The sequence below is a fragment of the Cyprinodon tularosa genome, unplaced genomic scaffold (assembly GCF_016077235.1).
Source record: "Cyprinodon tularosa strain WSP-4 unplaced genomic scaffold, ASM1607723v1 ctg147, whole genome shotgun sequence".
Classification (NCBI taxonomy): Eukaryota; Metazoa; Chordata; class Actinopteri; order Cyprinodontiformes; family Cyprinodontidae; genus Cyprinodon; species Cyprinodon tularosa.
This window is the reverse complement of record NW_024038298.1, coordinates 306,210-319,985: the sequence shown is the minus strand read 5'-3', so window position 1 is coordinate 319,985 and position 13,776 is coordinate 306,210. Positions and strand designations below refer to the sequence as shown.

General features: G+C 38.8%; 1 protein-coding gene across 1 annotated transcript; it reads right to left on the bottom strand.

Moving 5' to 3' along the window:
* Positions 1 to 562: 562 nt before the first annotated feature.
* On the bottom strand, positions 563 to 13,527 carry abhd17ab (abhydrolase domain containing 17A, depalmitoylase b). Its single transcript, XM_038279028.1, has 6 exons — positions 13,395 to 13,527; positions 11,686 to 12,056; positions 9,537 to 9,731; positions 8,256 to 8,268; positions 7,584 to 7,750; positions 563 to 2,093 (listed from the first exon to the last, which is right to left on the bottom strand). The coding sequence occupies exons 2-6, from the start codon at positions 12,048 to 12,050 to the stop codon at positions 1,868 to 1,870; spliced, it is 966 nt and encodes a 321-aa protein (XP_038134956.1). The 5' UTR covers positions 12,051 to 12,056; positions 13,395 to 13,527; the 3' UTR covers positions 563 to 1,867.
* Positions 13,528 to 13,776: the final 249 nt, after the last annotated feature.

Sequence of the window (13,776 nt, the reverse complement as noted above, 5' to 3'; positions counted from 1 at the left end):
GGCTTGGCAGTTCTTCAAGGAGGCGTCTTCTCTGTGCTACCGGCTGTGTCAAAGGGCTGCCAATTGTTTTTGCCTGCAGCAGGTCAGCCTACGCTCACTTTGCTTCATATGGGGGCGCAGCTGCTTTTAATCTTTAGGAGCGTGTGAGCTGAAGAAGAGCGAGTCCAGCTTATACTCCATCTGTCTTCCCAAAAAGGCACGAAGAGGTTAGGCTGGGACACACAGCAGTCCTTGTACTGGTTTAAATCACAAAACCTTTTTAAACCTTCTCCTTTGTTAAATGCAAATTCTTAAAAAGGACAAACAACAGATGAATACTCAGCAAAGCCACAAAAAGAAGGAATTAAAAGATTAATTCATGTATTAGCCAATTATCCGACTGAGGCGATCCTGGATCTTCCTCATCAAGTCTCGGGTGTTTATTCATAGAAACGTCTTGAATAGAAACTAAACTAGGCAATAAAATAACATTCCTTCAAACAAAGGCAGGAAAAAGTCAAAGAAATGTATCTTTTCTGACAGTTCAGTAAAAAAAAGGGGACAAAAAAAGGAGAAAAACTGCTTCAAACTGCTGAGTATGTTTTATCGATTTATACTCTTTAACTTGTAGAGAAAAACAAAACCTTTAAAACCTAAAAAAAAAAAAAAGGAAAAATGTCAGTAATGAATAACATATAGGAGCCGTGTTTACATAAAGCTCCTGTGTCATGTTTCATCAGTTTACACACAATTTAATAAAACATTCAAACTTATCTTAGAAGACGTACAGAGAAAACGACACAAGTTGGAGACAGAAAAACAGATCCAGCTTAAAACCTTTTCCCCTTTTAGCATGTGACGATGGAAAACATCAGCAGCAGGTAGGCTGGATGACACTTTGGTTTGGAAACTAACGAGAAACCCTGAAAATTGCTGCCATCAGTCCATCAGAGCTAAAAAAAAAAAAAAGAAAAGCAGTTTCTTCTAGCATTAAAAAAGGATAACTTTGGTAGTTTGTAGCCTTAAAACGCAAACCACTGACAAAAAATATACGAGGATTTTTTTTTTTTCTAACCACCTTTCTGAACCAACCTGAGATGATCAGATTAGCCGGCTTAAAAGTTTTATCATTTTTGTGATGGTAAAAACAAAGGGAAAAAGATCTGCAGGAGAACCAAGGTTTGCAATGATGCAGAGCTTCTATGAAAGCATTACAGACTTGTCTGGTCGTTAAATAGACCGCAAAGGAAATAGAAAAAGTTTTGAAAAGGCATCAGCTTTTTATACTGATAATATGCTGAATGGTAGTGCTCAATAATGACATTGGAATAGAGGAGCTCCACGGCTCCTGAGATCTGCTCTGCCTCCGTATTGATCTGAACGACGCTGGGAATGACAGATCAGAGCACGACAATCAATGATGGGGAGGATATATGGAATAGTTGATGTAATGTCATTCTTTAAAATTAGTTTTCTTCACTGTTTTATAGTAGAAATAGCCTCATGTTTAACTTAAAATATCCTGTATTTTTATAAAAAAAAAAGATATTTAGAGGCTTGAAAAAGACATCGGCCTGTTTAGTGTTGGTGCTAGCCTTCCTGTTGCAGAGAAATATGCAGCTTTGAGCTGGTGTGAGAGATTAGCAACACAGAAAAAAAAGAAAACAAGCCTAAAGAGATTCCGTCATAATGTCGTCTTCCAAACTAAATGGATCTAATTATAAAGATTTCCTTTGTGCCTTGTTGGTCCATTTAAAGGCCTACAGTAACGCTGCGTGGAACACTATATTCCATTGGACCAAGTTGGACAGCTGCGTTCCTCTTCCACTCAGGGAGGCATCGCTCGCCGGAGGAAGAAGAAAGTGACATGATAATGCGGTTGTGGAGGTCAGGCATGTTGAACAGCCAACTCCTGTCCGATAAAACGTCGCAGACGGTCCAGATACTGGCTGTACAGCTCAATGTCGTTGTGTCCCGCTCCCTCCACCCAGAGGGGCTCCACGGCCTTAGGGCAGCGCTCGTACAGGGCCAGGCCGTGAGAAAAATCGATCACCTCGTCCTCCGTCCCGTGGATGATGAGAACAGGAGAAGTGATTTTAGAGACTTTTTCGATACTGAAAAAGGAGGAGAGAGAAAGAGGGGGTCAGGTTGTGTTAATTGTAATGTGTGTTAGTAGATCTGTAGTTTTTCCTGAATAGGAACCGTTCATTTAAAAACTAAAAAAATCTTGCTCATATTGTTTAATGTTCCACTGTGTGCTACGAGGTCACACTACAGACAGTACTCTGCAGAGCAAAGGATGAAGTTAGCTAGCTCCAGTATTTAAAACAAGGTCAGAGGAACCACAGGGATATAAAAAGGATTTTCAAACGTAGGGCAGCATCTAACGATTATTTTGCAAATCGATTAATCTGTTGATTAATTTTAGATTAAACGATTTATAATCGGACAGCAAAAGGTTCCTTTTAGGGGATTGTTTTACGAAATTAAACCAAGTGAAACTAAAACTTTTCCACTTAAGGAGTTCTGAAAAGAGGATATTGACGGATGATTTTTTATTTTCTTTATCTTAAATGAAAATTATTTGCACATTTCTTTTACAATTTTGGTATAATCATTGCCCTTAGTGGGTCACTGTCAGCTAAAGGCATGTTTTAGAGTCTCTAGTCTTAGTTGACGAGTATTTGAATAATCAATTAATCACAATCCGATTACTTATTTCAGCCCTATACAAAAGGAAGCAATATTTTCATTAAATGTTGAGACATTTAGAGAAAAATCTCCAGTTTCTCCCTGGGAGCTTTTAGGCTTAGGTAAGGATCATCTTTCCAAAGGAAGTACAAATGGAGACACTATTGTTATTGTTCTGTTTGAGATGCTAGCTGTGCTAATCACTAGAAAAAAATGCTACAGACAGTTTGAAATGTAAAGTGAAAATGTGTCAATATGTTTCAGAGGAACAAGAAGGCCCTGTTCAATCTGACTGCTCTCACACAAACAGATGGTAAACACACTATAGAAAATCTTGATAACTTCAAAAGTTTTCATTTATCAAGAAACACGGATTTACGAGTAAACTGAAAACCACAATTCCTTAAGAAACAATATATCGATGTATGAACCCCATGATGAAGTACATGATGAAGTCGAAACCAAATATATTTGCGGTGGAGCAGAATCAAATGCAAATCGTGATACATCACTGGTTCTACTGGTTTTAATCTCTTCATCTTGTAAATAATGTTTGCCCAACAGTGTATTAGAGTCTGCCTTAAACAGCGAAGGCTGTGGAAGCTGTCCCAACCTACATGTTTCATTCCCTAGTTACATGCGAGTACTTGGCTGTTCCAAAATATATATTTTTAGAACAGCAGGCTTAGATGTTAAGTATTAAAACAAATCAAACGGGATTCTGGTGCACACTACAAGCAGTGCTGTTTGTTGTGTGAAAAATCTAATTTAGACAAAGCAGAACCTTTTTAGAACAAAGCCTTTGGACAAGGGATGTAAACAAATAACTGATATACTATTACATCAATGGTTTAGGTTATCGCCTAAATGGCGCCCATTTAGGCGTACTGCAAGGTGGAACCGCATCATTTCTCTGCTGTGCTCTGAAGGGAGGATGTAATGATACGAAGTGGAGGGCATCGAGTGACACATTTGTTACATGACAAATAAGACATTCTAGCAATCAGAATGGTAGACAGGAAAGGTTTTTTTTGATGATGCACTTCTTAGAGCCAAGCTTTAACCTCCTTTACAGCAACTAGACTTAGAACAACCTGTTTAAAAGTACAGCTAACGGCACAAAGTCTCTCCCAGCACTGATTGTTGGATTACACAGAAAACAGAGATGACAGCTATCATCCATTTTATTCAAACAAGGTGGAATATAGTGCACCAGCATGTCAGCGACATACCCTGTCTTTTAATGATAGTGTTACATCTCTATTCATTGGAAATTATAAGGTATTTTATTTATTCAATCACTGATAAGTTACCATTTGTTTTATCTTATAAATCTTTTTAATAATGTGTAATAAAACATTTGTTTATGTTGTCAGTATTCAATAAAGCTGGCACAGAGAGGTACAATATGTAAGCATGTACCTCTCTGTACACTGCTCACCTGTGGACTACATATAGAAAAATTAAACTGCAAAGGCTGCAGGTGGCTTATAATGATGCTATGCAGGTACTTTTGAAACGGCCAAGATGGTCCAGTGCAAGTGAGATGTTTGTCACAGCAAGAGTCAATACCCTACAAGCTGTTATACGAAAGTTAATGTATAACTTTATCTGTAGGTTGAATGCATCACTTACTGAATGTCACTTACTGATACCACACATAGTGCAATCCGACAGTCTGTGCTGCGGAGACACTGGTATTCCTGTCTTCTTAAAGTTCCTATTTAGTCGATAAGGGTACATGTTTGTGCTTTTTATCATTAACTATTCTTATCTTATTTTATGTATGTATTTATTGGACCATGAGTCCGGAATAGTTTTATCTATCTATCCATCTATCCATCCATCCATCCAGCCATCTAGTAATTTGTTAAAAGAAAATTATATACTTTTTTAAATTCAACATATTGTAAATAAAAGTTTAGTCCTTAATGTTATAGACATTGGCTGCTTATCAATTAATCATTGGTAAATCGATAAAAACAATCAGCTTTAGATTAAATAATCACCGACTCTGATTCCTAGTTTGGACTGATGAGACAGATCAAGTTTTTAGCTTAGATCAATATGCTTTGTATGGGCAAAGAAAAACACTGCATTTGATTAAAATTCCCTTACATTAAATATTATCAGTCCCCCTCTCAACAGGTGGGAAATACTGAGATCTGGGAATGTGAGGGATTAGAAAATGTTTAAAAGATCCTGAAATTGTCTACAAGGCACATTCTATACAATCCAGTTCTATGCCACTGTTCCGACACAATGGTTTCCTTTTCCTCCTTTTGTCCTTCAGCTTAACCGACACAAGTAACTAGCTGTACTTAGGGATTCATAGATGTGCAAGGAGGGCTTTCCGATGAGTATTTTCATGACACTGAATGCAGAGGGAAGCCACAGAGGAAGCCCTCTCCAACATCTACGAGCATCCTAATGGCTAATGCTGAATCTGTAAACATTTAGCTGTAGGTTCTGGGTTGTCTGTATAACTGGTTAACAGCTGGACAGACTTATCTGACTGCTAGCATTGTAACCCAAGGTCTGATTATACTCTGCAGCCAAGCCAAAACAATAACAAAATTATGTTGGCCATAAATCACCTCTAACATCACATTAGGTTTATCAAAAACGTATTGGCTAACGTCCATGCCAATTAGGGGTGGGTATTGCCAAAGAATTCACGATTCGATTCCAATCATGATTCACATGCCACGGTGCGATTCTATCACGGTGCATCGCAATACTTGAAATATTGCGATGCATCGCGATATTTTCACTGAACACAGTAAGAAATAAATACAGCTATTACCAGTGGCTGACTGGCTGTGTACACTATATTGCCAAAAGTATTTGCTCACCTGCCTTGACTCACATATGAGCTTAAGTGACATCCCGTTCCTAATCCATAGGGTTCAATATGACGTCGGTCCACCCTTTGCAGCTAGAACAGCTTCAACTCTTCTGGGAAGGCTGTCCACAAGGTTTAGGAGTGTGTTTATGGGAATTTTTGACCATTCTTCCAGAAGCGCATTTGTGAGGTCGCACACTGATGTTGGACGAGAAGGCCTGGCTCTCAGTCTCCGCTCTAATTCATCCCAAAGGTGTTCTATCGGGTTGAGGTCAGGACTCTGTGCAGGCCAGTCAAGTTCATCCACACCAGACTCTGTCATCCATGTCTTTATGGACCTTGCTTTGTGCACTGGTGCACAGTCATGTTGGAAGAGGAAGGGGCCAGCTCCAAACTGTTCCCACAAAGTTGGGAGCATGGAATTGTCCAAAATGTCTTGGTATGCTGAAGCATTCAGAGTTCCTTTCACTGGAACTAAGGGGCCAAGCCCAGCTCCTGAAAAACAACCTCACACCATAATCCCCCCTCCACCAAACTTTACACTTGGCACAATGCAGTCAGACAAGTACCGTTCTCCTGGCAACCGCCAAACCCAGACCCGTCCATCAGATTGCCAGATGGAGAAGCGCGATTCGTCACTCCAGAGAACGCGTCTCCACTGCTCTAGAGTCCAGTGGCGGCGTGCTTTACACCACCGCATCCGACGCTTTGCATTGCACTTGGTGATGTATGGCTTGGATGCAGCTGCTCGACCATGGAAACCCATTCCATGAAGCTCTCTGCGCACTGTTCTTGAGCTAATCTGAAGGCCACATGAAGTTTGGAGGTCTGTAGTGATTGACTCTGCAGAAAGTTGGCGACCTCTTTGCACTATGCGCGTCAGCATCCGCTGACCCCGCTCCGTCAGTTTACGTGGCCTACCACTTCGTGGCTGAGTTGCTGTCGTTCCCAAACACTTCCATTTTCTTATAATACAGCTGACAGTTGACTGTGGAATATTTAGGAGCGAGGAAATTTCACGACTGGATTTGTTGCACAGGTGGCATCCTATCACAGTTCCACGCTGGAATTCACTGAGCTCCTGAGAGCGACCCATTCTTTCACAAATGTTTGTAAAAACAGTCTGCATGCCTAGGTGCTTGAATTTATACACCTGTGGCCATGGAAGTGATTGGAACACCTGATTCCAATAATTTGGATGGGTGAGCAAATACTTTTGGCAATATAGTGTATGATCTGGATAGTGTCTTCAATTGATACATATCTGAAAGCAACTGAATTCATACATAGCTGTATTTATTGAAACAACTATCGAAGGTATTGCCATAAAAACAAATACTGGACACAAATATTACTATTACTGTAGTGGACACACTGATAAAAAGTGCTTAGGATTTCTAAAACTTAAAATACAGTGCCGTTTACATGGCCTCAGTGGTCCTTTAAACCAATGAAATGGAAACATTCAAATGTTTGACATTTCCCCTTTCGCAAATGACATGCGTCAAATTAATTTCGTTCCTTCTATGTTTTTAAAGCCAAAATGCATCCAAACATCTGACTTGGAATGTGATGGAGCTGTGCAAATTTTCTCAGTCTCCTCTATGTTTTGTTTATGAATAACTCGTCGCAGTATCCGCAGCGACATCTATTGGACTGAAAGTTGTATTCCACTTGTTTTTGGCTGATGTGTGCCAACCATTCATGTATTTTATTAATTCCTTTTTTTTTATTAAGGATCGATACTTGGCATCAAGAATCGATGAAGTAGATCACAAAAATTAGAATTGCGGTGCATCGTCATGACGATTATTTTGCACACCCCTAATGCCAATACACAAGACTTTTTTTTTTTCCAGTAGAGATCTGTAAATCAATGTAAAACAATTAAAAACAATCAAAGGCTGACACAGTTTCCTTATTAAAGCCAAAGCATGTCACCTTTTCTACATAAATGAGCCCCCGTTGATCCCTTCAAACAGAAGCATCAATTGATGTGCAGTTAGAAAAAGACATAAAACATTGAAAATAGCACGAGAAAAGATGCTAGCACTGTGCAGAAACTTACTTGGGGAAAGCATCAAAACAGTAGGTTTTCTTTGTTTCAGGGAAGGCCACTCTCATCCCAGACGTTAAAGGTGAGTGAAGAACCACAGCAGCACATTCATAACGGGAAGCCAAGTCCACGGTGGGAACTGTACCAATGCTCTGTCCGTACAGGATAATGTTCTCTGGGTTACGCAATATCTAAAATAAAAAAAAAAATAAAGAGAGGGGGCCTTATTAGTAAAGCCATACGATACAGAGCAGGAAAAAATCCACAATGACATAAATCAACAACACTTTCTGAGTCTGCCATAGCAACGAGTTTTAGACAAAAAAAACAAAACTGAATTTATTTCTTTTATTTATTTAATATCCAAAAATAGAAAAATATTTATATAAAGAATATAAAATAGACTTACATCATATGAACTAATTTAATGTTTACTGGCAGGCACCTGACTTCCTGCCATAATGTGAGTCAAAGGCATCAATGCTCTCCAGGCAGATCTTTTATTATTTCATCAGGTTTGCTTGATTGAACATTTATGTGCTGCCTGTAATTGACCTTTATGGACTTCTGAGTGAAACTGATGCAAATAAAAGTTATGTCACAACTTTTACTAACATAAATGTAACTTGTGTAACTTTCAGTATCTGCCCTGTGGTATGAAATCTTTTCACGGAAGCGCTGTATTAAAATACAAACCCTGCTGTCTACCTTATGACAACCTTTGTCATTCTAACCCTGTTCTTCTTAAGCTGAAATTGATACGAACATGTTTTACCTTGGGTTATGTGAAGAACTTAGGAAACATCATAAAATGTTCAAGTCTTTAACTGGAATTCTCTCATATCAAATTATCCTGAGACAGAAAGGGGGGTTTATTTACACTTACACAAGAGAAAATATCCCCCTTTTACTCATAAGACAAAACATAAAATGTGTGTTTTAACCAAGGAAAGACTGTTTGGCTGAAATAGTTTCAGCTAAAGAGAAGCTTCTTGTAACAACCTACCAGGCTCTAACTTCAACCCGAGGAAAGTTTGTATCTCTCCTCACTTTCAGCTGTGAAATGTTCGAGAAGCTCCAGGCAAGACTGTTAAAGTTACCCCACAGCATCTAAAGCAGATCTAGGTCTGTGCTTTGGCTGTCCAGGATTTACATTTTTTATTATTTTCAGGCAGTACAGGTCGTCTGGCAATGGCTTAAATTTACAAACTGACTCTCTTGCCTATTTTCCCTCTGATAAAGACAACTCAAAGTCTTTGTACACATTTTCTAAACAAAAAAATGTTATGATTTTTGTTAAAAAGCAGATGTCATCTCCTTGAACCCATGCTAATAAAGACAAATCCTAATCCTAAAATGTGTTTTATGCTTTATGCATCTGTCAGGTCTACATGGCCAAATGAAGCCATATTAGTAGTGTTGCACCGATACCAGTATCGGACGGAGCCCCTATACTGCCCTAAAATGGTGGTATCGGTATCGGCGAGTACCAACAAATAGTGCACCGATACCATTTTGAGAGCAATAAGTTTATTCAACTATTGTCACCCATTCCTGGTAGGCAATAAAAAGTTCTACTGGATTCACTTTGTATTAGATCTTTTCCTGCTTCACAAAGGTAGGCAGCAGCTTGACAAAGCCATGATGGCAATTATTTTACATTATTATGGTATTGGTATAGGGGCCAAAAAATGGCATTGGCACAACACTACATATTAGTACCCACGTCTCTCCGCATGGCCTTAGCTTCTGTACGAGAAAAAGATGGTGGACGAGCAACAGCTCCTACTGAGGATATGAACATCTATAGACATCTAATTATTTAGTCCAAAAATATCACCAGGATCAACAGATTATGGAAAAACTCTCTAAGCTCTTCATTGTCACTCTTTGATGACATGAAAAGGCTGTCATGTGAGAAACGGCATAAACCAAAACAAGTGGGCCGACTTTAGAATGACTTACCGTGTGCGCAGGGCATGCCAGGCAGCATCTATGTCTGCATAGAGGTTCTTCTCGGTGGGTTTCCCTGTGCTGACTCCATAACCTGAGTAGTCGTAGGAGAAGATGTTGCAGTTGATTCGTGTGCCGAGGCCGATGTAGAAGCTGCTCATCTGGCCGAGGTCGACCGCGTTGCCGTGGGAGAAGAGCACGGTGAATCTATGGGGAGGAGGTTTAAAGCAAATGTTTTTAGATGTGCTTAAGATTCCTGACATGTTAAAATTTATGATAAAAAAAAAAAAAAAAAGTAAAACCGCTGCAATGAAGACAAGTGTTTTAGTTTTTTTACACAAGTGTTCAGGTTTTTGTTTGCATTAATCTGTCAATATTAGCTTTTGTTATGATATGCTAAAGAAGAAGGTCACAACACAAGAACTGAAGAATTATATTTATTTTTTAAGTGAATCAGCAACTTTATTAGCAGGGTTGGTCCCTCAGTGAATTTCAATTGGGTACATATCTAATAAAGTAGTGTTTAATGTTTAAACCAGCACCATAAAGCCTCCACTGATCACAACATATGTTGTCAATGACAGAGACCTTTGATGACTTTGTCTCTGACTTACTGGAAACTAGGTGTAACACAGTTTCATTACTACAATAAAACCCAAACGACAGAAACTGGAACATCTAGCTTATATATAGACTCTGATTGAAAGGAGATAGTTTAGGGTTTTAAAGGTATTTAAAAGAGAGTAAAAGACAAAAGTACTAAAATGGGATGATCTTCAGCTTGAAAAGCCCTAATCTGAGAATGTTTCACTCTGAATTGTTGAGGAAAGAAGACTAAAATTTGTCAATTTTCTAAATCTGTGAGGCATAAAAAGTGTATTCAAAGAAAGGGGATGAGGTATTAGAAGTCATTTTTATTTACAAAAATTATTTTCAACTGAAAATGTCTGCTTATAATTGGGCGGCTACAAAGCAGAGCTAAAAACATTAAGGTTATTTCATTTTAATTAATTTCAGCTGACTTATAAATCACCATTTCAAAAAGCATATAGGCATATACCAAGTCATTTCCCACCATCACAGATCTATCTACATGTGGAAACAATACGATTCTGTTCTGTTTAGTTTTTTCCTTCTTGATTGCTAAAGAAGTGTTGTGTAAAAAACAAACTAAACAGAGCTTGTTAATCACCTAATATTTCCTAATCTGTGCATCTCTACATTTAGATCAGCAGTACAAACTCATGTCTGGAAAACTGAAAACATTTAAATGTGTCTCCTTTCTGCCACACGGGAATCAAATGGCTGAATTACATCCTCAGCATGCCATCCAGTTTTACCGTATCCTGCTACCTAAATGTTGGATACCAGCATGTTGAAGCAAAGACACACAAAGGCTACGTTCACACTGCAGCCTGAAGTGACCCAAATCCGATTTTTTTTTGGCCCATATGCGATCTGGATCTGATCTTTTCATTACTATCTGAACAACAGAGATCCGATTTTTTTCCAATGCGACCCAGACCACTAGGCTATGTGGTCCTGAATGCGATACAAATCTGATCTTTTCAAATGTGACCTTTGTCTGAACGGCCAGGTCGCATTCATCCAACCTGAGCGCCATTAATACCCGACTAAGGTCACTATTCTGTGTCTTGCTATGAAGAAGCGGCAAGAAAAACAACAACCATGGCAGACGATGATGCAGAGAGCAGTATTTACATTTAACCATCTTGAAAAGATTGTGTTTTTATGATCAGCGGATGTGCTCCAGCACTACCATCCGTGTTTACTTCCGTAAACACAGAGCACACTGGCTTGTGATGTCATTGTGTCCTCTACTGCGCATGCGGGACACTTGTGTTGTATGACTGAAGTTCACACAGGAGATCACATACAAGTCGCATATATTTGGAAATATGAATGGCAACGCAAAAAAATTGGATTTTCACAAAAAAATTGGAATTGAGCACCAAGGCCTGCAGTGTGAACATAGCCCCCAAAAAATGCATCAAACAAGTCCTTAAGGACTGAGTTTGAGATCCATGGTGGTTCTGGGGGAGTTTGACAAACTATAAAATTAATACGGAAAGTGAAAGAATATTAGATGGTACACATAATACCACCAAAAAAGAGCAGAGGAAGTTTTTAAACCACTCACCTGGCATTTGGGGCACAGCGAATGTACATGCAGCCAACTTTGTTGCCTCTACTGGAGCGTGTGAGGGAGACTTCGATGGTGTCAAGCTCTCGCTGAGTGTACTGAAACTCTGCTCTTTCTGTCAGGTGAAGCTTGCACCTCCCCTCCACAGGACCAGCTCCCCCGCTTCCAGAAACTGAAGCGCCAGTCCTTGACCGCAGGCTTGACGTCCCAGTTGCACCCGGTGTGGGAGGGCCTGCTTCAGGGTCTGGCAGAAAGGTGTATGTGGGCTCCGGAGGCAGGAAGGCCAGCTTGGCTGCGATGCGACTTGGGCATGGTGGGCAGCAGAACAGGCAGCAGAGCTCTCTGAGAGAGAGGCCATTCATCCTTCACTTTGTGGGGAAAGGACAACAGGGTCAGTGTACCAGTACATCAGCACCAATCTAACACAACAAGAGCTTTATTACAATGTCATGTGCGAAGGCCTTTGCCTGGAGGTGACAGTAGTGATGGTGAAGATTTATAAATCTTTGGAGAATACTAAAAATAGAGCTTTTATTTTTTGATATACATAAAAATATGACAAAAATTAGCTTTTTTCAATAACATAAATGTTACATAAAAATAAACTTATGTTCCTTTTACTATTAATTTAACCACGGTGAAATAAAACTCTCCAGGATAAAACATTTTTGAGGTAATGTCTAAATATGTTGACTTGGGTTTTGGAAAGTGTTGAAAACTATTAGAATGAGGTAGATTGCTGGAATATATAAGTTAGTGCTAAGGTACAGGTGTTTAGAAGTGAATAAGAAACAATTCACAGCACAAGCCAAAGGTTAGCTGCAAAGATAACACTCTGGTTTGGGCCCCGTTACCGAGGAAAGACCACTAAAGTATCTATTTCCAGTAGATACACGTCTGCTTTGAACTCTAGTTGTTAAACAGCAAGATTTTCTGCAGATAACAAGGTTAACGGGTAAACAGAGTACAGCAGAGATGTGGTGTTTTACCATGCTGGATTTTGACAGTGTTGGCTCCTTTTCAGAAATATTTGGTTAAGGATCTGCGTTGTCTAAAATATGAACTGCTAAAATTGGTTACATTTTCTTCAAATAATGACAATATTGTAATTGATTTTTAATATTATAAAACATACTATACCGACTGTTTATAAAGTTTTACATCAAATATGCCCCATAAAATAAATAACACCACAGGAAGAAAGCTAGAAAATAAATATTTCATCTTATTCTTAATTTCTACATGACCGAAATTGGCTAAAATGGTGGTTAGAAAAAAAAAAGACAACTTTGATGTATTTCCCAACTTTAATTGACCTCCTATATTTCTTCATCATCCTGTTTCTAAACAACTTCTCATCTGTTAAATGAATCTAGGGCTAGTTACTTCTTTTCTATAGTTATTTTAAACCTTGTTGTCTCTTCTGCTAGCTATCTATAGACAGTCTAGGCAATACTAGCTAAAACATGACAATACATTAATAATAATAAGGCACTATTTACATATTTTTTCATATTATATTAAACCAACGAATATAAACTCTAATGCCACGTCTCATTGTATCCTCTGCTTTTTAAATGTGCTAAATGTTAAGCTCCTATTGCAATTAAACTTGCACCTTACAAAGACTTAACTAACTTTTAATGAGGAATCATGAGAAACAAAACAAACACCAAATAATATGACAAGCAGCGAAGTTAACTAACCTGTTGAGCTGAAGATCTTGGAGTATGAAAAGATAAACGTGGCTTAGACCAACAAGTATAAATAAATAAAGGATGTCGTCTTCCTCTTCAGTTTCCAACACGGAATGTAGTTTTAAGTGTCCTGTCGGCAGCCTAGAAGCTGACAGGGAAGTGTTATTTACAAACTATCTGCAGTGTTTTCCTGGAAGAGATTGAAGTCCAGAGTCCAGCCATTTTGTTAAGTTGTAACTTGATTTCAGATACTATTTACTTTTTTTTTTAAATAACCAAACCTGTATGTAGGATAGTCGCGGTAGTAGGTCCGTATAGACTATGTAAACGCTTCTAACATAGACCCAAAACACGTAGACAGCTGCACCCCACTGAACAAGGAAAGAAGGGA